The 23,831-nt window shown below is 45.3% G+C and overlaps 1 protein-coding gene and 1 non-coding gene across 2 annotated transcripts in view; one reads left to right on the top strand and one right to left on the bottom strand.

The window, feature by feature from the left end:
- Window positions 1-23,831, top strand: part of CLCN1 (chloride voltage-gated channel 1) — a 48,883-nt gene that overhangs the window by 14,479 nt on the left and 10,573 nt on the right. Inside the window, exons 3-17 of the mRNA XM_039472582.2 lie at window positions 32-152; window positions 911-1,042; window positions 1,589-1,717; window positions 1,939-2,072; window positions 3,586-3,663; window positions 4,935-5,013; window positions 11,426-11,551; window positions 12,192-12,276; window positions 12,512-12,613; window positions 13,373-13,457; window positions 13,723-13,872; window positions 19,649-19,718; window positions 19,907-20,017; window positions 22,173-22,386; window positions 22,616-22,749. Coding sequence (XP_039328516.2) covers window positions 32-152; window positions 911-1,042; window positions 1,589-1,717; window positions 1,939-2,072; window positions 3,586-3,663; window positions 4,935-5,013; window positions 11,426-11,551; window positions 12,192-12,276; window positions 12,512-12,613; window positions 13,373-13,457; window positions 13,723-13,872; window positions 19,649-19,718; window positions 19,907-20,017; window positions 22,173-22,386; window positions 22,616-22,749 — 1,750 coding nt within the window. The remainder of the gene's footprint in view (window positions 1-31; window positions 153-910; window positions 1,043-1,588; window positions 1,718-1,938; window positions 2,073-3,585; window positions 3,664-4,934; window positions 5,014-11,425; window positions 11,552-12,191; window positions 12,277-12,511; window positions 12,614-13,372; window positions 13,458-13,722; window positions 13,873-19,648; window positions 19,719-19,906; window positions 20,018-22,172; window positions 22,387-22,615; window positions 22,750-23,831) is intronic.
- On the bottom strand, window positions 5,116-5,222 carry LOC120365448 (U6 spliceosomal RNA). The gene has a single exon (XR_005580388.1). It is a non-coding gene; the product is annotated as a U6 spliceosomal RNA (small nuclear RNA).

Raw genomic sequence — 23,831 nt, 5'->3', positions numbered from 1 at the left:
GACAGACATTGATCATTTTCCCTCTGTCCAGATTTATGGCCATCACAAAGAACAGTTCTCAGACAGGGAATGGGACACGGGGATGCCCAAGAAGACGGACTCCAGTTCTACTGTGGACAGCAAGGATGAGGATCACTACTCCAAATGTCAAGGTGATAGGGACTGAGGAATAAAGAAATCTGGAGTAGAAAGAGGTACAGGGATTAGGAGGATAACTGGGGCATCCCATTACATGTTCATACTCCCTGCCCTGCTACAAAAACTCTCCTCTAACTTTTTTTTTAAGAGACAGGGTCTCACTCTGTCACTCCAGCTAAAGTGCAGTGGAGTGATTGTAGCTCACTGCAGCCCAGAACTCCTGGGCTCAAGTGATCCTCCTGCCTCCGCCTCTCCAGCAGCTGAAACTATAGGCACATGCCACCACACCCAGCTAATTTTCAAACTTTTTTTGGTGGAGATGCTGAGGCTGGTCTTGAACTCCTGGCCTCAAGCAACCCTCCCACCTTGGCCTCCCATAGTGCTGGTATTAGAGACGTGAGCCACCATGCTTGGCCTCTCTAAGTAATGAGGAAAAGGCACCTCTCTCCACGTCCTTCGCACTTTCCCTATTCCCTGTTATTCCTTCCCCAACTCCAAGAAATGAGTTTTAGAAAGGAATTCAAGTATTCATGGGGAATTGGACTTTGGTGCCTTTTGCAGGGGCCAGGGCAGCAATCGGCAGAAGGATAGTGAGAAACTCAGTGCATAAGATGCACAGACAAGACCCTGAGGGCCCAAGCCTCCCTTCCCCTCCTGAGTCTCACACCCAAAGTAGTGACTGGTTAGCTGCTTTTTTTTTTTTCTTTTCTCTCTCTCTCTCTCTCTCTCTCCCTCTCTCTCTCTCTCTCTGTACACCCTCATCTCTTCCTAGATTGTGTCCGCCGCCTGGAACAGATTGTGAGAAGAAAGTTAGGAGAAGACTGGATCTTTCTGGTGCTTCTGGGGCTGCTGATGGCCCTGGTCAGCTGGAGCATGGACTACGTTAGTGCCAAAAGCCTTCAGGGTAGGTTTAACCTGGACCTTTGCCCACAGCTGCTTCTGGAGTTTCTACCGAGGGAAGCAGGGTGTGTTGTGGGAAGTGGATGTTGCACAGAGAGGGATCAGGTGGGACTCTAGGCCCAGAAAAGGCCAGACCCAGGCCTGCCCCAGTTCTCACGCCCCTCCACTCACTGCCACCCCAGCAGTGGGTGCCCCTCTATTAGGGTGACCAGCTTGCCCCCGTTTCCCAGGAACTTTCCCAGTTTCAGCACTGAACATCCCAAATCCCAGGAAGCCCCTCAGTTCTGGGCACACTCGGTGGTTTGTCACACCCAGGCCTCCAGCCCCAGTACTCCAGTGGGATTCGTGACACAGCCACCAACCCACCAACTGGAACAGGCCGTGTCACCTCCCACAACCCAGGCTTCCCATGTGTCAAATGAGAGCAGTACCGTCTAGGGAAGGGCACACAGAATGAGCACGGCCTGGGAACACGCCGGATATACTGGCTGGTGCGCAGACGTGGCCATTCAGCCACGCTCTGCCTAACCCCAGGCATGGGTCTCTGCAGCCTACAAGTGGTCCTACGCTCAGATGCGGCCCAGCCTTCCTCTGCAGTTCCTGGTTTGGGTCACCTTCCCACTCGTCCTCATCCTCTTCAGTGCCCTCTTCTGCCACCTCATCTCTCCGCAGGCTGTTGGTGAGAACTTGCCACCAGACAGCCTGAGCTGGGTGGCCTGAGAGGGGCCCTCTCTGTCTCCCCCTTGTCCAGCCCCACCCACAGCCCTGTGCTGCTTCGCCCCATCCTCCCCACCCTGCCTCTTCATCCGCCCCTACCCAATTCCCATTGCCACGTTCCGGACGTTCATCTCCCTTTTAACCTCCACCTTGACCCTGCATCTAATCCTTCAACGCCTTTAGGCTCCGGAATCCCCGAGATGAAGACAATACTTCGTGGGGTTGTCCTGAAGGAGTATCTCACGATGAAAGCCTTTGTGGCCAAGGTGGTCGCCCTGACTGCGGGTCTGGGCAGTGGCATCCCTGTGGGGAAAGAGGTAGGCCTGGCATGACTGAGGCAAGAGCCAGGAAGGACCCTTGGGAGCCAGGGTGGCACCGACTCTAGAGGGAGCTCTGGGAGTGGAAGTGGATCGGGGACAGGACCAAGACCAGGACCAGGGGACATTAGGAAGGGGAAATGCTTTGGAAGGTCCTCCACCTGGGGTCCAACGACAAAAGCCGCACAGCTTGGGGAGCTTGGAGCAGGCTCTCAGATTGGACACCCCTGACATTTGGGGCTGGAAAATTCTGTGCTGTGGGAGGCTGTCCTGGGCAGTGGAGAGGACTTAGCAGCATCCCTGGCCTCTGACCCTCTCTAGATGCTCAACAGCACCCCCCAGTGGTGACACCAGCAAGTCCTCCAACATTGCGATATGGGCCCCAGAGGACAAAATCTCCCATGGTTGAAAACCAGTCTTAATGATCATCCAGACCAATTTTCTTGCTTAAATCTGAGAAAGAGGCTGTGCTTTTTTCAAGGCTGCTCGGTGGGGTGCAGCCTCCTTCCATTCTCTGCTGGAGAGCATCTTTGCCCCCTACTGCCACATTCCACCCAGCAGCCAGAGGCATCTTTTAAAAATGGAATCAGTCATGTCTGGCCTTTGGTCAAAAACTTCTTAAGGCTTCCATGCCTCTTAAAATAAAATCAGAATTTTTTTTATTTTATTATTATTATTATTATTATTATTTTGAGATGGTGTCTAGCTCTTCTAGCTCTCTTGCCCAGGCTGGAGTGCAGTGGTACAATCCCAGCTCACAGCAACCCCCATCTTCCAGGTTCAAGAGATTCTCCTATCTCAGCCTCCAGAGTAGCTGGGACTACAGGTGCATGCCGCCACGTCCGGCTAATTTTTCTATTTTTTGTGTATTTTAGTACAGATAGGATTTCACCATATTGGTCAGGCTGGTCTCCAACTCCTGGTGATCTGCCCATCTTGGCCTCCCGAAGTGCTGGGATTACAGGTGTGATCCACCGTGCCCACCCTAACTGGAACTTCCTACATACATAACCTTTGAGACGGTGGATTCCGGCTCCTCCTCTCTCCAGGCCTCTGCCCTGGCTCCCATGTATTTGGCTCATAGGTTTCCTTTCTGTCCCTCAGTCACTCTGCCCTGTGTGCTGTTTTCTCAGCCTGGAACATTCTTCCTCCTGACATCTGCATGCTCCCTCCCTCCCATCACTTAAGGTGCTTCTCTCTATCGAGGAGGCTCCTTAGGCCCTTTTCTCTAAACACATGCCCTCCCACCCTCCTCCACCCTGGCTCTCTGTCCCCCTATTCACCCTGATTTTCTTCACAGCCCTTGGTGTTACCTGAACTCCAAGAGGAGAAACACACTGGTTTCTCCTCTTCCTCCTCTCTGGGATGAAGCCTCATAAGGGCAGGACCTCTGTGTAACTCCTGTATTTCCATCCCCTGGCACAGTGCCTGGAGTAAGGATATGAGTCCAGTGAGTGCTACAGAGCCTCCATCTGGCCTTTGACCCCCGATTCCTCGCTCTTCTCTCTCCCAGGGCCCCTTCGTCCACATTGCCAGCATCTGTGCTGCTGTCCTCAGCAAGTTCATGTCTGTGTTCTGCGGGGTGTATGAGGTAAGGTTGAGGCAGTGAAATGAGCTGGGGCCAGGTGGCAGAAGGAGTCCGGCTGTGTGTCGGGTGTTGGGAGAGCTGCCTCTGCTCTGGGCTGGCTGTGGTGCTGAAAGGGGCATCGCACTAATCCCCTCTCCCTTCCTCTTCCCCTGTCCGCCTACCCTAGCCACTTAATGCCTCGGTTTAGCCTGTGCCTGTCCTAATGCCCACCCCTCTTTGATCTGTGCCCCCCACATGGAGGACTGGCCTGTGGTCTGCTCCCATGCTCTCCCCGCTAATCCATACCACGCCCTCTCTGTCAGTTTCCCTCCATGTTTCCCTCCTGTGCTGCCTCATCCCTTTGTAGCTCCCAATCCCTCACCCTACCTCTTACATATGCCTGCCTGCCCCATCCCTCCACCCCTTGCCCGCCTGCTTCTCTGTTGCAGACCATGCCTGGGCAGCTTGACCTCCTGGTGTCGGCCTGTGCAGTGGGCGTGGGATGCTGCTTTGCAGCCCCTGTTGGAGGCAAGTTGCACTTCCTCCCTACCCCGGTTGCCTAAGCAAGATCCAGAAGAGGGGGTTTGGGTGGCTGCCACAAGCTTTGGAGTGGCATCCAGGGAGTGATTGTGGATCACGGCCCCTGGAGTCCAGACACCTATATTTTTTCACCAAAGGGCTGTGTATTCTTTTGAGACTGGTTGCTGCTTGCTGCAGGATTTATTAGTACTGCTTACTGGAGTTCTTGCTGTCTCTTTTCTGGTTATCATTTGTTTTACTTGCCTGACATATTTGCCAGTGGCTGGATCCTGGCTCACCACTACCTCTGCCTCCTGGGATCAAGTGATTCTCCTGCCTCAGCCTCCCCAATACCTGGGATGACAGGCATGTGCCACCACGCCTGGCTAATTTTGTATTTTTAGTAGAGGTAGGGTTTTTCCATGTTGGTCAGGCTAGTCTCGAACTCTGGACCTCAGGTGATCTGCCTGCCTCGGCCTCCCAACGTGCTGGAATTATAGGTGTGTGCCACTATGCCCGGCCTATTTGCCTAACTTTTATTTCATTTTCTACTTTCTATTTCATTATGGCACTGTGCTGTGAGGTCACTTCCTTTGTGCAAAACTCACAGAGCTTCTCTTGGCCTGGGAATCACAGGGGAAAATGGGACCACAAGGACTCCTTGAGACTTAGTCCTCTCATTCTGCCTTATTCCCCATCCCTGTGTGTTCTCCTGTCCTCTGTCTGCCCACCTTCCTCTCTTCCACCTGTCTCTCTGTCTGTCTCTCCCCTAGTAGCAGCCATACTACTACTCTGATATCCTGACGGTGGGCTGTGCTGTGGGAGTCGGCTGTTGTTTTGGGACACCACTTGGAGGCAAGTGATTGGCCCCCTCCCCCATCAATCAGCTTGCCTGGCTTGGCTCCCAAAACAGTTTTAATCAGTATCCACAAGTGCTGGTATTACCACATTACTTACAAGCACAGCTAACTTTTCACGAATTTGCATGTCATCCTTGCGCAGGGGCCATGCTAATCTTCTCTGTATCATCTATGTGCTGCCTAAGCGAGCAGAAGAACAGCTCACTTTTAGTAAGCATTTGCTATGTGCCACGTAACATTCCAAGCACACTTACTTTTATTCCTGGTCAAAGCCATAGGAGACAGATATTACAGAGGAGGAAGAGGAGAGAACTGAATTACAGAGAGTGCAAGTGACTTGAACAAATTTTTTCTGTTAGTAAGGTCAGAGCCAGGAATTAAAACCAAGGCAGTCTCCGTGTCTCCCCTACTTATATTAAAACCTGTTTGTATCCCAGCACTTTGGGAGGCTGAGGCAGGCGGATCATGGGGTCAGGAGATTGAGACCATCCTGGCCAACATGGTGAAACTCCGTGTCTACTAAAATATAAAAAAATTAGCCAGGCATCGTGGTGTGCACCTGTAATCGCAGCTACCTGAGAGATTGAGGCAGGGGAATCGCTTGAACCTGGGAGGCAGAGATTGCAGTAAGCCCAGAACACACCACTGCACTACAGCCTGGCAACTGAGCGAGACTCCATCTCAAACAAAACAAAACAAAAAACAAACCTGTTTGTATTGTTGGATGTTTTTGCCCTACACTGATGACGTCTCTAATAAGGGACTCTATGAGCTTCCTCCTTCAAGGGAAAAATCCACATTTTGTTGTGTTTCATTAATGACATGAGAATTCAAGTAGACCTTATTTAGATTAATGGTAAGCTTTTAGTGAGGAATAGTTAGGGAAGTTTTAAAGGATTAGTGTCTTGATCGCAGTTTAAAGTTGAGTTAGTTCTTTCTCCAAGTATAAGGCAAATAGTGATCTCTCAGGTTATTTCCCTCGTCATGAAGGATTAACAAATAGATGTGGTCAGAGAAAGCAGTCGTATCTCTTTACTGACTCATCAAAATCAATTATAGCTAGATTAGCAGGGCAGGGATTATACAGTTCATTCACTGAATTCATTGATGATAAACAGGGACATCAAGTTGATATGTGAAGAAACAAAATTGCAGGAAGGTTGTATGCTTCTTAAATGACTCACTGTTAGAGGTATCTTTTCAGTTATGGAAATGTTAACCAGTCTTTTCATAGAGTCTTCCAGGGAACTAAAATGACTTGGCACAGGAATGATACATAGAGAAGAGTTTAAAGTTAATGCAGATGCATGATCTAACTTATGCAAACACTGTGGCAAAGTGCACAGACTAAGGAGCCCCAGCTAGCAAGCGCGCACCAGCTACCATCCTGTTCACACTTCTGTCCCTCAGTGCTAGTCATGAAAGCCACTAATCCTTGTCAGTGGAGGATAATGTATCTGGATTTTTATACACGTTAAATATTCACACTTACCTTTTTTTTGTTGTTGTTTGTTTGTTTGTTTGTTTGAGACTGAGTCTTACTCTGTAACCCAGGCTGGAGTGCAGTGATGTGATCTTGGCTCACTGCAACCTCTACCTCCCAGGTTCAAGTGATTCTTCTGCCTCAGCCTCCTGAGTAGCTGGGACTACAGGCATGTGCCACTATGCCCAGCTAATTTTTGTATTTTTTCATAGAGACAGGGTTTCACCATGTTGGCCAGGCTGGTCTCAAACTCCTGACCTCAAGTGATCTGCCCGCCTTGGCCTCCCAAAGTGCTAGGATTACACTTGTGAGCCACCACCATGCCTGGCCCATTACTTGATTTTTTAAAACAAATATTGAATAATTCTGAAAGGAAAATTGGTATCAAAATGATGTTTTCATTATGGAGTCAGCTCTTAATTTCTTACACTAATGAAAGAAAGAAATAGAATTCAGCAGTCTACTAAAATGACAAGCATCTTTCTCCCATTCTGTGCCAGGCCGTGTGCTGGATCTTGCACACCCAGGGTGCTCCTGGTTGAGAGGGTAGACAGGCAGGCACACCTATTGTCACTGCCCACAGTGGCAGCTGCGGTAAAGTGCAGTGGAATGCTAACCTGCCTACGAGAGCCTGTGAAGCTTCACAAAAGCGTGTTTAATATGAGGCTTGAATAATAAGTCGGACTTCCAAGGAGGGCGGTAAGGGCAGGGTATTCTGGACAGAGGAAACAGCATTGCAAAGTCCAGATGGGGGCACTCCCATTACAGTAGCTGCGTAGTACCAGGGGATACAGAGGAAGGAATAATAGCAAATGAGTCTGGACAAGTAAAGGGAGGCTGAATTACGAAGACCCTCATGGCTATGTATAAGAATATAGAATTATCCCTCTGGCTACAGTGACTCACTCCTGTAAACCCAGCACTTTAGGAGGCTGAGGCAGGTGGATCACCCGAGGTTGGGAGTTCAAGACCAGCCTGACCAACATGGAGAAACCCCATCTCTACTAAAAATACAAAATTAGCCAGACGTGGTGGCACATGCCTGTAATCCCAGCTACTCGGGAGGCTGAGGCAGGAGAATCACTTGAACCCGGAAGGCAGAGGTTGCAGTGAGCCCAGATTGTGCCATTGCACTCCAGCCTGGGCAACAAGAGTGAAACTCTCTCTCTCTCTCTCTCTCACACACACACACACACACACACACATAAAATGAATATAGATTTCTCTAGACTAAGATTTGCACAAATGTGTTTCATGGTTTAGTAGATATAATATGTAAAAGTGGTTCTACAAATTAGTTGGAAAATGCTTGGTTAAAGAGATAGTTTTTTTGAAACTAGAAAAGTTATGAGAACGTTTGCTCTGCTGACATGCATTGAGAATATCCAAAATGTGGCTGTACATGCAGCATTTCCCACAGAACTCTGTCTTGTGGATTTGTAGCATCTCACAGCCCTGACTTTGGGAACTGTTGTCACGGGTGAATTAAAGTCATGAAAAGACTTGTGCACAAGGAAGTGACATGACTGGCTTTGAGCGTCCACGCAATCCCTTTGTCAGATGTGTGCAAGACAGAATTGGCCTGGGGATTTACAGGATTAATCCAAGATTAACAAGAAGACGATTGTCATAGTCCTGATGCTAGGTAATAAGAGACTGAACTGGACAGAGACAGAAGAGAGCGAGAAGAACAATAGAAAGTAAAATTGGTATAACCTAGTGATTAATCTTATTTTTTTCCTTTTTGAAACAGAGCCTGGCTCTGTAGCTCAGGCTGGAGTGCGGTGGCACAATCTTGGATCACTGCAACCTCCACCTCTTGAGTTTTAGCAATTCTTCCACCTCAGCCTCCTGAGTAGCTGGGACCACAAGTGCACGCCACCACGCCTGGCTAATTTTTGTATTTTTTAATAGAAATGGGGTTTTTCCATGTTGACCAGGCTGGTACCAAACTCCTGGCCTCAAGTGATCTGCCCACCTCAGCTCGCAAAGTGCTGGGCTTACAGGCATAAGCCACCACACCTGGTGATTAATTTTGTATAGGGTAAAAGAAAGGAGGGCTCTAGGCTAACACCCAGGTTTCCTGCAAGGGCAATTGGGTGGATAGTGGTTTTAGTAGCCAAGATTGGGTGTGACCAAACAGGTCTGGGCAGGGAGCTAGCTGATACATTTCAGAGTGTGGTGGGAAGCTAGGTGATACATTTCACTTTGAGTGTAGGGGGAGCTCGCTGATACTTTTCACTTTGGAGGATATTGCCTTTGATGTTCCTATGGCATATCTAGGTGATACTGTTTGTGCAGTGGGGTTGATGAGTCTGAAGCTCAGGAACATAGCTTTGCTAATCAGCAGCATATAGGTGTAGCCGATGACAGGAGCATACATGAAATTGAGAGAGACAGTGTGCCTATGAGTGGCAGGAGTAGGAGAACAAGGACAGAGCTCAGGGTTGGACAGAGGCACAGGAGCAGCAGAGAAGGTAGAGAAGAAATCCAGGGTGGGAAAAGAGCAATGTTCCGGAACCTGAGAAGAGAGTTTTCAAAAGCTGTTTTTGTTTTTAATGCCTTGTTTCCTTTTAACTGCACATTTTATGTTTGGCTCAGGCTTATATTAAAATTAGCTCTCATTCTGGAGCATACAGTGACAGACTACAAGGGAAAATGTCCCAGAACCACATTGTGGGAAAGAAAACCTAGCCCAGGATTTCAAAAAAAATTGTTGTAAAATATTCATCAGTTGCATAGTTTACACCCGAGCAAGTCAAAACTGACTGCTTTTGTCACTGGTATAGAAAAGGAGAGAGACTCACTCTGCCGGATTCCCGCTGTGTCAAATCCTCCTTTTAGGCCTCAGAGGCAGCTGCTTACCTGATGTGATGTGAAGAGCAGGGCAGAAGGGGTCATCAGCAAGCTCTGTCTGCCCCACATTGCCCATTGCCTTGCTCTGTTTTCTGAAATTCTATTCTCTTTCGTTCTCTTTCCTCATCCTGTCATTTCCTCTCCTCCTCTGCTCATCCCTAGAATAGGCCTTCAGCCCTGATTACGCACCAGCCACCGTACTAGGTGCTGGTTTCCAAGGAATTTTTTTTCCCCCCGAGATGGAGGCTTGCTCTGTCACTCAGGCTGGAGTGCAGTGGTGCAATCTCTGCTCTCTGCAACCTCCATCTCCCGGGTTCAAGCAATTCTCCTGCCTCAGCCTCCCAAGTAGCTGAGGTTGCTACTGCACCCAACTAATTTTTGTGTTTTTAGTAGAGGTGGAGTTTCACCATGTTGACCAGGCTGGTCTCGAACTCCTGACCTCGTGATCCACCCACCTCGGCCTCCCAAAGTGCTGGAATTACAGGCGTGAGCCACCGTGCCCGGCCTCCAAGGAATTTTCAATCCTAGGGGATCTCAGAAATGTAAACAAATATCCAGATCTGAAAGTGGTGGTGCTATAACAGCCCAGAATTCTGAGGGTGCAGGCTGAAGGACGGATGGTTTCAGCCTGAAGAGGAGGATTGGGGATGGCTTTCCAGGAAAGGGGACTTGGGACGGACCACTGGAAATTCTCTGCCAAACTGCAGCAGCTGCTGCATCTGGGAGTAACCATTAGGCAACCCTCCCCCTGCTGCAAAGGACCTGATGTAACCATTAGACCACCCTCCCCTTGGTGCAAATGACTCGATGTAACTAGTCAACTGTCATCTATAGACGAGAAAGTGGTGGTCCTGGGGGATTCAAGAGATAGGACATTTGATTGTAGCTCAGGGAGAAGAAAATTACTAGGATGTGAGATGCTGCCTGAAGGGGGCGTTCACCCTGTTCACAGGGAGAGAAAGGGGATAAACCTGCCCAGTTCATGGTTTCCTGAGGCCAGGCCTCATCTCCATTCATCCAGTTATGTGGGTGCTGGCATTTCCCTGGTCCTCCTCTCTCATTTTGGATAAAGATGAGGTTTAGCCAGGTTTTAGGTAATCTTGTCATCAATTTTTACTTTGCATTGGATTAAAGTCCACCCCCCCGCCCCCGCTTATTCTTAATATGTTGAAAGATTTTTTTTTCTTTACATCTCTTGAGTATTGCTTTTTATGGCCTCACTCGCATTCCTTACTTTGTCCCTACCAACCCTTGTTCTTTTTCTGTAGCTCTACCCCCTCAATTTCTGCTCCAGCACCTACGCTCAGAAACAGTACTACTTAGAACTACTACTTAGCTTTCCTTTTGCCTCACCCACCTTTCTTAAGCATCATTGTTTTTATCTTCTTCTAGCCTCTTGGTTTTTCCCCTTGCTTTCGTGCTTTTAAGGCAGGTTTTTAGTAATAGTTTTTTAAGGATGTGTATGACTCCTCTAGCTTCTTTTCTTGGACTATCGAGGATTGTCAGCTCCTGCAAAGCCCCCTCCTATTTTAATTCTGTCTTCCTTATAAAGTTGCCCCAGGTACGTGGTATACGTAGGGCGGAAGGAAAGTCCAGAGGAGGGTGTTAAGGAGAGTCCCTGTGAATCCTGAGCTCTGCTTGACAACTCTGCTGAGGACCTGCTCTGGAACTTTCTCTCTCTTGACTTTTCTGCAGAATTTTTTCAACTGCCTTTAGTCCATGTGGGTATCTGATAGTTTTGAAACACCATTCAGTCCTACATTCTAAGGGATGCAAAGGGCATGGACACTTGATCCTCATGTTTTGGAGGTTGAAGGCCCATTCATTTTCAATCTTCTCTGTGTCTTGTTGGACCCATCCCTGGTCTGAAATAAAAGTAAAAACAAAAAATTCATAGCCTGAGCAGGTGTGTGGTTTTGAGTGTAGGAATCCAAGAGATCATTATTTTCCACTACTGCTTCTGCCCGGATTCATGTTTCAGCAAAACTCCTTAGGTCCAAGGAGGGGGGAGTGTGGGGGAGCCCTTTCACTGCTGTCTGTCCCCGACTCCACTTCTGTGCCCCTGCAGGTGTGCTATTTAGCATCGAGGTCACCTCCACCTACTTTGCTGTTCGTAACTACTGGCGAGGATTCTTTGCAGCCACGTTCAGTGCCTTCGTGTTCCGAGTGCTGGCTGTGTGGAACAAGGATGCTGGTAACCAAGGAGGCCTGGGGTGGAGGCCATGTGAAACAGAAATGCTGGTGCAGAGGAAATCTCTGTGGGGCAGTTCAGAAAAGGAACAATGGGTGGCATCTTTTGAAGGGTGGGACCAAGGCCCAAGGGCATATGACAAAGATATAGGTCCCGGAGTAGGGAAGTACATCCATAGAGGGATGTATGTAGAAAAAAGAAAAATACGGCCGGGCATCGTGGCTCACACCTGTAATCCCAGCACTTTGGGAGGCAGAGGCAGGTGAATCATGAGGTCAGGAATTCGAGACCAGCCTGAGCAACATGGTGAAAGCCCGTCTCTACTAAAAATTAGCCAGGTGTGGTGGCAGGTGTCTGTAATCCCAGTTACTTTGGAGGCTGAGGCAGAGAATTGCTTGAACCCAGGAGGCGGATATTGCAGTGAGCCAAGATCACGCCATTGCACTCCAGCCTGGGCAACAGAGCAAGCCTCTGTCTCAGAAAAAAAGAAAGAAAAAGAAAAGAAGAAAATACATTCAAGAGATTCAAGAGGAAAAACTGGGTATGGAGGAAGGAAGGAACTAATCCTGAAAACTGCCCACCTCTGTGTCCCGTCGGGTTTCTACAAAGCTCCCACCTTAATCCTGGCTTTTCCATCCTATAGTCACCATCACTGCTCTATTCAGAACCAATTTCCGAATGGATTTCCCCTTTGACCTGAAGGAACTCCCAGCTTTTGCTGCCATCGGGTCAGTGGGGTTACCTGCGCTGTGTGTGGTGAGCAGGGAATGGGGTGAGGCTGTAGATTGGAAGGGACCCAAGCTGGAAAGAAGGTGGGGTTGGCACAGATGGAGTACATTGCTGGGGTCGATGTGGGTAGATAGGAAAGGCAGAAGCCTGGTATTTGTTTCCCTGCAGTAGCTAGGGCCAAGAGATGAGGATTTCATGTCTGTAAGATTCCAACTCTATAAATTACACCCTCAGGATTTGCTGTGGGCTCCTGGGAGCTGTATTTGTGTATCTGCATCGCCAAGTCATGCTCGGTGTCCGAAAGCACAAGGCCCTCAGCCAGTTTCTTGCTAAGCAGTGAGTCACTGCCCTTCTTTTGCCCTACCCATTTACTTTCTGGTTTCTCTAAGAGTTCCTCCCTTTTTATCTTTGGGGAAGGTGTTAATGCCTCTGGGTGGCTTTCATTAAAATATAAGGAACCCCTGATACCATGGTTAGGGGGTGAATTGTGTGGTCTCCCCTTTAAAGATTGTTTGTTTGTTTTTGTTTTTTGAGACAAAGTCTCACGCCATCACCCAAGCTGGAGTGCAGTGGTGTGATCTCAGCTGACTGTAACCTCTGTCTCCTGGGTTCAAGCGATTCTCATGCCTCAGCCTCCTGAGCAGTTAGGTTTACAGGCGGCACCACCACGCCCAGTTAATTTTTGTATTTTTAGTAGAGATGGAGTTTCACCATGTTGGCTAGGCTGATCTCGAACTCCTGACCTCAAGTGGTCTGCCCACCTTGGCCTCCCAAAGTGCTGGGATTACAGGCATGTGCCACTGTGTCTGGCTAATTTTTGTACTTTTAGTAGAGACAAGATTTCACCATGTTGGCCAGGCTGGTCTCAAACTCCTAACTTCAAGTGGTCTGCCCACCTTGGCATCCCAAAATGCTGGGATTGCCAGCATGAGCCACCACACTCAGCTTCAAATATTATTTTTTTGCATGAAGAGAATCTTCATTTAAAGAAACGAGACTACAGTGGACTACAGGAAACTTCAGCTTGCCAACATTCGGTATGGTATTTACTGTGAGTTGGCTGAATTGTGGGGGTTAACTCTGTTTCTTTTTCAGCCGCCTGCTGTATCCTGGAATCATTACCTTTGTCATTGCCTCATTCACCTTCCCACCAGGAATGGGTCAATTCATGGCTGGAGAGGTCAGCTCTTGGGGAGCTGAGGTGGGGCGGTTCACTGAGCATATGACTAGGTTACTGGGGCCACATGGGAAAGAGGAAACAGCACAGACATCCCTCTGGCTTCAGAGCATAAGTAGTTTTGTGCAAGGATAGACTTTCTAGATTCTCCCTGAGAAAAGGGCAAAAGAGACCCTTGAATAATGAGGCTGGGGAATAAGTTCAGTTAAAAAACAGAAGTACAGGCTCTCCCTGGAGTACCCACTCCTTCTGCTTCCTCCTTTCCCAGCTGATGCCCCGCGAAGCCATCAGTACTTTGTTTGACAACAATACATGGGTGAAACATGCAGGTGACCCCAAGAGCCTGGGCCAGTCAGCTGTGTGGATTCACCCCCAGGTCAACGTTGTCATCATCATCTTTCTCTTCTTCGTCATGAAGGTACTGCCCCTGATACTACCTATGCCCTAAACCTCGGTCTGTTTTCAGTCTGGGAACCCAGGGTTTGCATAGAGTAGGAAGGGGTAGAACTTCATTTGGTCTACATCCAACCTAGAAATAAGTCGTTTGAAAACCATAGAGCTGACCGGGCATGGTGGCTCACGCCTGTAATCCTAGCACTTTGGGAAGCTGAGGCAGGTGGATCACTTGATGCCAGGAGTTCGAGAACAACCTAGCCAATATGGCAAAACTACATCTCTACTAAAAATACAAAAAAATTAGCCGGGCATGGTGGCGCATGCCTGTAATCCCAGCTACTCAGGAGACTGAGGCAGGAGAATCGCTTGAACTCAGGAAGTAGGGGTTGCAGTGAGCCAATTCTCAAAAACAAAACAAAACCATAGAGTAGTAAGTTTCGGAAGAAGTAAACCAGTGTCTGAGTTAATTGCTCTATTCATGTCTTAGTGAGTGCTTTGTTCATACAACTTACTGTTGTTTGGCTTAACCCTTCTGATTGTTCTTCTTGTTAAATTATTAAGCTATCACAATAGCCAAGCAAAAAAGTACAGGATAGAGTTAAGCATTATAGATAACTGTAAAAGCCTTGGCTTCATTAACCTAATCCCCCCACTTGTTAGACAATTAAGTACTTCATTCTTCATGTATCTGATGATCCATTTTTTAGGTGATTTGTACATCTTTTTTTTTTTCCCAGTCTTGTGAATAATCTCTTTTGTAGAACGTCAAAAGGGATAAAATATTTAAATTAATTGTATTTAATTAATACAATTAATTGTAACACATAATTTGTATAAATGTTATTATTCTCTATTTAGGTAATGAAACGGTGAGGATTTTGCCATTCTAGCTTCAACTGGGCAACAAAAGATGATCTCTTTTACATCAGTTCTTTATCATATCTGCCCATTAAGGATCATGTATTTATAGATTTCTCAATTACTGCCTTGTAGTAAGATATTTTTATTTCTATCCCTGGTTGTGACATTTATACAATTGCTAATTGCTGGCTGGGCATGGTGGCTCACACCTGTAATTACAGCATTTTGGGAGGCTGAAACAGGTGGATCACCTGAGGTCAGGAGTTCAAGACCAGTCTGATCAACATGGTGAAACCCTGTCTCTACTAAAAATACAAAATTAGCCAGGTGTGGTGGTGCACGCCTGTAATCCCAGCTACTCAGGAGGCTGAGGCAGGAGAATCGCTTGAACCCAGGAGGAGGAGGTTGCAGTGAGCCAGTTTTGTGCCATTGCACTCCAGCCTGGGGCACAAGAGCAAAACTATCTCAAAAAAAAAAAAAAATTGTTGACTGCCCTTTTTTTCTTTTGTGATGATTAGCCTTTTTACTAAAGTAGGTCTTGCCTAAATAACACAACATTTTCCTCTGTATATTAGAGTCCTCATTTATAAGGCTGTTCATACTGAACTTTCAAGCTTTTGAATACTTTGCTATTAACTTATTTATGATACCTTTTATAAATCTACATTTTCCCAGGATATGAGTCACTAAGTTATATTTATATTGCAATAGCTACAGTGGGTTCATGTATTCATTTGTTCAATAAGTGTTATTAAGCATTTACTTTGTGCCAAGTACATAATATTTCATCATTAATCTTTGGCTAATCTAATGCTTGGAATAGAAAAAATATTTTAAAATATTTTAAAATGTTCTTCTTTTTTTTGCTGTTCATTTAATGTACTTTTCAATGATGTTGTGACTACAGAGAGCAGATACTTGATACACCAGATTTCAACTCTGTAACATATTTTCAGGGTGTACTATGGGTTTCTAGAAACTATATTTGCAAATGATCTTCCGCATTTCACTTCAGATGGTTTAATTGGGTTTATAGCATTCATATTTTGCACACTCACTTTATTAATTTAATCCCTTTAAAAATGTCTTTCTTCAAGAGATTTGACATTTTTATCATAAAAGAAATTCTCAGTGTCTTGTTAGGGATTTGATTTTTGGACTTTCATTATAGAGTTCATCTTCTCTAATTCATAAATCCCAACCTCCTATAATTAACTGTTGAGTATACAAACCCACCTACAGTAACCAAGTACAAATTTAGTGGATCTCAGAATTGGACCAATGATGATAACTGTATTTTTCTGAGGTTCCACTAGACTGAGCTATATGGCAACATTGGAATCATGTGTACCTTTAAAATATCAAGATTTCGAAAAGTTCTGTAGAAACAAAATACTGTATATTTTTTCAACATTTCCCCCAAACCTCATCCCAGCTCCTCAGATTCCCAAGAATATATCTGGATTCCACTTCACTAATTCAAGCTTATTTTGAGAAACCTACTTAGATAATATAGAGGACTCAACTCTATGCCACCTTTATTAATTTCCCACTAGATTATATCCTTGATAATGTTACATCATACATGTGTCAGGAAAAAACCCCACATACTTCCTGGGCTATATTTCAAGCCCAATCATTTGCAGCAGGGCCATAATATCCTGTAATATTTATACACATAAAACCATTCACTGCTACAAATCTATGATACTCCCTGGTTATCACCACTTCCCAGCATTTTCGCTGTCTAATCATTGGACACAATAACTATACTCTTATTTTTTAGCTAGGTAGAATACATAGCTAAATTAAAATATAAACATGACTGAAACTATTTTTCCACTGTCTAATTTGAAATTTAGTCTATATGGTCTTTGGGCAGTATCTGTACAGGCAGGTGAGAATCTCAATTCAGCTCTTTTATAATATTAATGAAAGGAACTTCTATCTTCCAACTTCTGTCTTTCTCAGTCTCATGACATGGAAAGTGTCATTACATTATATATCAAGAGAAGTGTTTTTACAATGAGTATGAATACCATTCCAAATTCTCATTTCCCTTTTAATAAGTCTAACATTGTTACCTAGTATCACTAAGTTCTCTGCACACCCTGAGGCTGCAGAATTTTTTTTTCACTCCTTTCACTTCATTCTCCTGAAGTGAATTGTTCATTTTGCTCCTTCTAACGAAAGGCCTGTATATGGTAGAATCTGTCATAATAGGTTTTCAGTTTCCAGTTCTCTGGAATTGAGTGTTTAAAATCTTGGGAGTTCTGTAGGTCTATATCTGAAAAACAAAGAAAGAAAAAAAAAGTCTTGGTACGGTGGCTTATACCTGTAATCCCAGCACTTTGGGAGAGCAAGGCAGGCGGATCACCTAAGGTCAGGAGTTTGAGACCAGCCTAACCAACATGGCAAAACCCCGTCTCTACCAAAAATACAAAAATTAGCCAGGCATGGTGGTGGATGCCTGTAATCCCAGCTCCTCAGGAGGCTGAGGCAGGAGAATTGCTTGAATGCAAGAGGCAGAGGTTGCAGTGAGCTGAGATCGTGCCACTGCACACCAGCTTGGGTGACAGAGTGAGCGTCCATCAAAAAACAAAAAAGAAGAAGAAAGGAATAGAGAAAGAGAAAGGGAGGAAGGGAGGGAGGAAGGGAGGGAGGGAGGTATGGAGGAAAAGATCAGAAAGTCTTGGGAGTTATTTGTGTTTAACATTACTTCCGGACCTTTTCTTTCATGTGCCAATAGCTAAAAAAATTTTGATAATCTCTTGTGTCATCCTTTGTGCTACAGAAGTTGGTAACTTCAATGTCTTCTGATCCTAATACTGTTCTTACACATATCTCGGAGGATAATCTAAAGTTCATCCTCTGAAATCAGACCTATTGGTCACCTGTTACATGAATTGCTAGAGCTTTCAGATTAACCTGAGCCTACAAAATCTCTATGGCTCTTATGTTCTTATTTCAAAGAGATGGTACATGATGGTTCAAGGGGTCTCCAACTGTTAAATGTCAGAGTCACTTAAGAAGCTTAAACTACAAATGCCTATCGCTCTATCTGCTGACGATCTGATGTGGTAGCTTCCAGCAAGGTCTGGTCATCGGCATTTTAAATTAAAACAAGTTCCCCTGGATGAGCATTACTCTAGTGTTCTAGCAAATATTAGCTCTGATAAACTTTTTCTCCTTTGCATGAATACTATTTGTCCAGCCCATCTTCCTCTTTCCTTCCTTCCTTTCTATACACTCACCTGGCTACCTCCTTCCTATATTTATTGAGCACTGTGCCAGTGCAGAGCGGAGGCAGGAAGGACAAGATGCGCTCTCTGTCCTCAGGGAATCCTCAGTCTCTACTCTCTTCATTTTGCCCATTTATTTTTGCGGTTCTCAACTGTTTTTGAGTAATCATATTCTGACATAAAGGAGTGTGTCTTTTGCCTCATATCAGAGCTTCTGGGATGAGACTTTCTCAGAGTCTTTGAGAAAGTCTTTGAGAAAGACCTCCTGAGGTCAGCCCTGGATGGTGGGAATTCTTTCTTTCTAAGGTTCTGAAAATTAAGAAATATATTTCTCATTAGTTTATGGTGCAATTGCCCACAGCTCTAAAATTGCCAGTACTTTCATCTTGGCAGTTTGTCCTGAGCTTTAGCAGCTACCATCTTGTACCTAATAAGTTTGAGATCCTTTTCTAAAATTGGCTTACTTATTTTGGAAGGGATATATAAACCTGTTGCTTTGCTTACATATTACATCTGATATTTTTATTTCTTTTACAGATATTTAAAAAGTTCAGCCACTAGCCTTTTTTCCATTCTATTTCCCAATTCTTTTGTCCTCTTTGCCTCAAAATGTACATAATGCTTTTGCTAAAATTGTCTCTATTTCTATTGGAATTCTAGCTTACAAAGTTGGCCTTAGAGATTTTTTCTATTACATTGACTGAATCAGGCTTTCTCGATTTGCCGTTCCTTTAGAGAGCCAGGACAGAACTAATTTTTGATCCTTGCTTAAGGTGATTTGATGGTTAAAGCAAGTGGCTTAGGCAGGTAAATTTTCTCTCCAGGTTCTACTGTGAGTTTCTCCATATAGGTGGCTCTATGAATGACCACAATGAAATTAGATTAATCACACAATAAGTCACTCAGACTTTAAATGTCTGACACTTAGAACTGGAGCTCCTTGGCCAGGCGCAGTGGCTTACACCCGTAATCCCAGCACTTTTGGAGGCAGAGGCAGGTGGATTGCGTGAGCTCAGGAGTTCGAGACCAGCCTGGGCAACATTGCAAAACCCCATCTCTACTTAAAAAAAAAAAAATTAGCTAGACATGGTGGCATGTACCTGTAGTCTCAGCTACTCCTACTCAGGAGGCCGAGGCAGGAAAATTGCTTCAAACTCGGAGGCAGAGGTTGCAGTGAGCTGAGATCGTGCCACTGCACTCCAGCCTGAGTGATAGAGTGAGAATCTGTCTCAAAAAAAAAAAAAAAAAAAAAAAACTGGAGCTCATTTTTAGAAATATAACCTGAGTAGGAAAGGTTTTCCTCCAGCTTCAAGAGTTTCAGGCTACTTTGCTGAGGCAAACTTTCTGGACTAAATGGGTACAATGGATTGGGGCTCTTTCGGGGCAGAGAAAGAGAATTACTCTGGGGCTCCATTCCTTATTCTAGCTAGAATGCTGGAAGGCAAATATAGGCATTCAAAGTAGGAGGGATTTGGTCTAGCCATCTAGAGGAACCTTCTGATAGTATTGTCTTTGGTCATCTCAGCCTGAGAGCTCTGTTTTTTGTTTCTGGAAGAAGGGTGGCAGGCAAAATGGCTTTCAGAAGGATCAGCTATCCCAGGATTTCTGTGGAAAGGATAGTGGGAAGGGAGTTGGGTGTGTGCATGTCTGTTGGGCAGAGTTGAGAGGGTATTCCAATGCTTCTTTTTACTCCAGTTCTGGATGTCCATCGTGGCCACCACTATGCCCATACCCTGCGGAGGCTTCATGCCCGTTTTTGTGCTAGGTAAGTTCTGATGGGAAGTCTGGGATCTGACTGACAGTTGCAATCTAGAATACAGGAAAAATAAGGAAAGGCCCGGGATGGTGGGCGTTTGTGTTTGGTCTTAATGCCCAAGGAGAGATTGGTTCTGAAAACAGAGGGCAAGGAACTTGGATCTCCTAACACCTTCCTTCCTTTTATCTTCCCTCTAGGAGCTGCATTTGGAAGGCTGGTAGGAGAGATCATGGCCATGCTGTTTCCTGATGGTATTTTATTTGATGACATCATCTACAAAATCCTACCTGGGGGCTATGCAGTAATTGGTAAGAAACATTCCCACTTCCCTGGAATCAAACACTTGAGTACCCCAGATCCCCACACTTAAACTCTCCCATTGCATCTTCATTCTACGTTACACAATATGGTTTCAATTTAGTGCTACTTAACTCAGCTTTTACTCAGATAACAAACCCATGGCTCTGACTCTCATTAGCTCTTACTGAACTTCTATAAGCCTTAGTTTCCTCATGTAGAAAAGGATTACAGGGATTAAATAAGATTGTAAGATTCTAGGATTGTGTCTGGATGTTTGATAAAGGTTCTGTCTTCCCTTTCTAAGAATCATGGAACCAACAATGCGGGTGATTGGCTCAGGTTGCTGATGATTGACTCAACCTGAGATATGTTGATATTGACAGGGACTAAGAGAACACAACTAAGAGCTAAGAAACATGGCTCTGGGCTTCTCCTGCCATGTGTTACCAGTGACCATGAAGAAAGATCGCTGCCCTTCTGAGCCTTAGTTTCTTTATTCTAAAATGACTTCTGAGATAGAGCTATGCCTAACACCAATAGAATTCTGGGATTATTATGCTTTCTTCTTCACCAAAATCCCATCGCATCTAAGGCCATGCCTTCCCTAGATAGAGAAGTGTTGACCAGCTTTCTAGCTCATTTGGTACCCTGCTCCCCCCACACAGTTTCTTTATAAAAAGCCTCTTTCATCAGTGAGGGTCATCAACTCTTGTTCTTCATCTTCATGCTTCCCTGGTACACATGCCTCCCTTGTGAATATTTCCTAGTATACACGTCTGGTGATTGTTATGTTCTGAAGTATGTTGTATGCATTATCCAGTAGTGTCATTCCTCCCTATATTTCCCTTTTTGTGACTCCATCTTTCCTTCCTTCCTTCCTATCCTACCAAAAATTAAGATAGATTCTATCTTCAGAGAGCTTATAGAATTATAAAGTTTTAGATCTACAAGTGTCTTAGAAATCATCTAAATGACCCCGTTCACTTTATAGTTGAGAGCATGGGACTCCAGAGGAATTAAGCTCTACTCATTCCATTGAAAAACAGATCAGGATCTGACACAGGTCTCATTGCTCCAAGTCCATAGCATGATTCTTGGGTTTTCGCTCTATTTACTTATTAATTGTTGGCATTAATACCTAAAGCCCAAGGTAAAAAAAAAAAAAGTCATAACTGAGTTGTAAAATGCTCAGTGAAGAGGCCTGACATGGTGGTTCACGCCTGTAATCCCAGCATTTTGGGAGGCCAAGGCAGACAGATCACATGAGGCCAGGAATTCAAAACCAGCCTAGCCAAGATGGCAAAATCTGGTTTCTACTAAAAAATACAAAAATTAGACATGTATGGTGGTGCGTGCCCGTAGTCCCAGCTACTTGGGAGGCTGAAGCAGGAGAATCACTTGAACCTGGGAGGTGGTGGTTGCCATGAGCCAAGATCGCACCACTGCGCTCCAGCCTGGGCGACAGAGTGAGACTCTGTCTCAAATAACAACAGTAATAATAATGATGATAATTAAAAATAATAAAATAAAATGCTCAGTGAATAATCATCCAAACTTTTAAAAGCAAGAAATGGATAGGGCATCACTATCTTCATGCAATAAATGAAAATGTTGGCACACACAGAGATTTTGTAACTTGGTGAAGGTTATAGAATGAGATCAAAATGATGATTTTTTAAGAGTTCAGCATTGTAGTCCCTACTTTTTTTTTTTTTTTTTTTTTTTTTTGAGACAGAATCTCGCTCTGCAGCCCAGGGTAGAGTGCAGTGGCATGATCTTGGCTCATTGCAACCTCCACCTCCCGGGTCCCGGTTCAAACAATTCTCCTGCCTCAGCCTCCAGAGTAGCTAGGGTTACAGGCATGTGCCACCATGCCCAGCTCATTTCTGTATTTTTAGTAGAGATGGGGTTTCACCATGTTGGCCAGGCTGGTCTTGAACTCCTGACCTCATGATCTGCCTGCCTCGACCTCCCAAAGTGCTGGAATTACAGGCGGGAGCCACCGCGCCCAGCGTGTAGTCCCTACTCTTGACAAATCATTATGAGTGCTGGCACTGACCAGGTCATGTCTCTCATTCTGTGTTGTTTCCATCCCATCCCCGAATGTCCTCCATGCTAAGAATGGCATTCCTAACCTACAGGTGTATTCCTGTGTCATTCTAGGAGCCGCAGCACTGACTGGTGCCGTGTCCCACACAGTCTCCACAGCTGTGATTTGCTTCGAATTAACTGGTCAGATTGCTCACATCCTACCCATGATGGTGGCTGTTATCTTGGCCAACATGGTGGCTCAGAGCCTACAGCCCTCTCTCTATGACAGCATCATCCAGGTCAAGAAGCTACCCTACCTGCCTGACCTTGGCTGGAACCAGCTCAGGTCAGGGGCATTAGCTGGAATTAGTTCAGATCTGATGGGGAGAGTGGGAGGTTCTGAGGTTGAGATTGAGCTTAAGGTTAATGTTTGGAAACACAGTTTTAAATTATTATTGTATCCTCATGCATTTAGTAGATATTGTGAGTGACTGAAAGTATGGCAAATCTTATGGCAGGAATGGAAGGGATAGGTATATGGTGGGGCTAACCCACCATGCTTTCTCTCTCCATAGCAAATATACCATCTTTGTTGAGGACATCATGGTACGTGATGTGAAGTTTGTTTCAGCTTCTTACACATACGGAGAGTTGCGAACCCTGCTCCAGACCACCACAGTCAAGACTTTACCACTGGTTGACTCAAAAGGTCAGTGGGAAGGAAGGAAACAGACTCCAGAGCTAGTGACCTGAACAAGGGTCACACAGAGGTAGAGGAGGCCCTGCGGTGGGAGGTTGTCTTTAGGGGCCATCCAATGTGCTATGCACAAGGAAGGAAAAATTAAGCCATAACACAAGCACAAAAAGACAGTTAAAAATCCAATTAAATATAGTTGATTCTCATAATTCATGGTAGTTATGTTCAATTAAGTATTAAGTTCAAATACTATACTGAGCAATTGCTCCTAGGAAAAATACAGGGCTGGGTTCCTGTGAGCCTCTGGCCACATTTCCATCAACCAATCAATACATAACCTTGTTGCATGTGTGTTTCTGGTGAAGACACCTTATTTAATAGATATTGTTGATTAATTGATAATGAACTTGTGGTCAACAGCACCATAACCCATGCCTGAATTAGGCTTACTTAACACATACATTTTCTCAATAAGGCTCATCACAGCCTTCTCGAACCAGGAACAGAAGAAAGCACTTTGACATTATACTCAGTGGCCATTTTCAGCAGCAAAATCACCAACACAAAGCACAAAAATGCAAAAAGCATGGCATTAAATAGACTACAATGTTGAACTCCTTTGTTCAGCTTCAGCTGAGAGCAGGGGCATCGTGCAACTCAAAATCTTTGTTGCTCTATGCATGTCTGCGAATTACAGCAAGAACACCTCTAGTATTGGCTTTGAGTTACAAACGTATTTTAGTGAGTAGCTGAATTCATAGGGAATCTATGAATAACGACTATTAATGTAAATCCCATAGCTTCTTTTTTTGTTTGTTTGTTTGAGACAGAGTCTCTCTCTGTCACCAGGCACCAGGCTGGAGTGTAGTGGTGCAACCTCGGCTCACTGCAACCTCTGCCTCCCAGGTTCAAGCAATTCTCCCACCTCAGCCTCCCAAGTAGCTGGGACTACAGGCGTGCGCCACCACGCCCAGCTAATTTTTTTTGTATTTTTAGTAGAGACGGGGTTTCACCATGTTGGCCAGGACAGTCTCGATCTCTTGACCTCATGATCCACCCTCCCTGGCCTCCCAAAGTGCTGGGATTACAGGTGT

The sequence above is a fragment of the Saimiri boliviensis genome, chromosome 10 (genome assembly GCF_048565385.1).
Source record: "Saimiri boliviensis isolate mSaiBol1 chromosome 10, mSaiBol1.pri, whole genome shotgun sequence".
NCBI classification, from domain to species: Eukaryota; Metazoa; Chordata; class Mammalia; order Primates; family Cebidae; genus Saimiri; species Saimiri boliviensis.
This window is presented reverse-complemented; position numbering and strand designations above follow the sequence as displayed.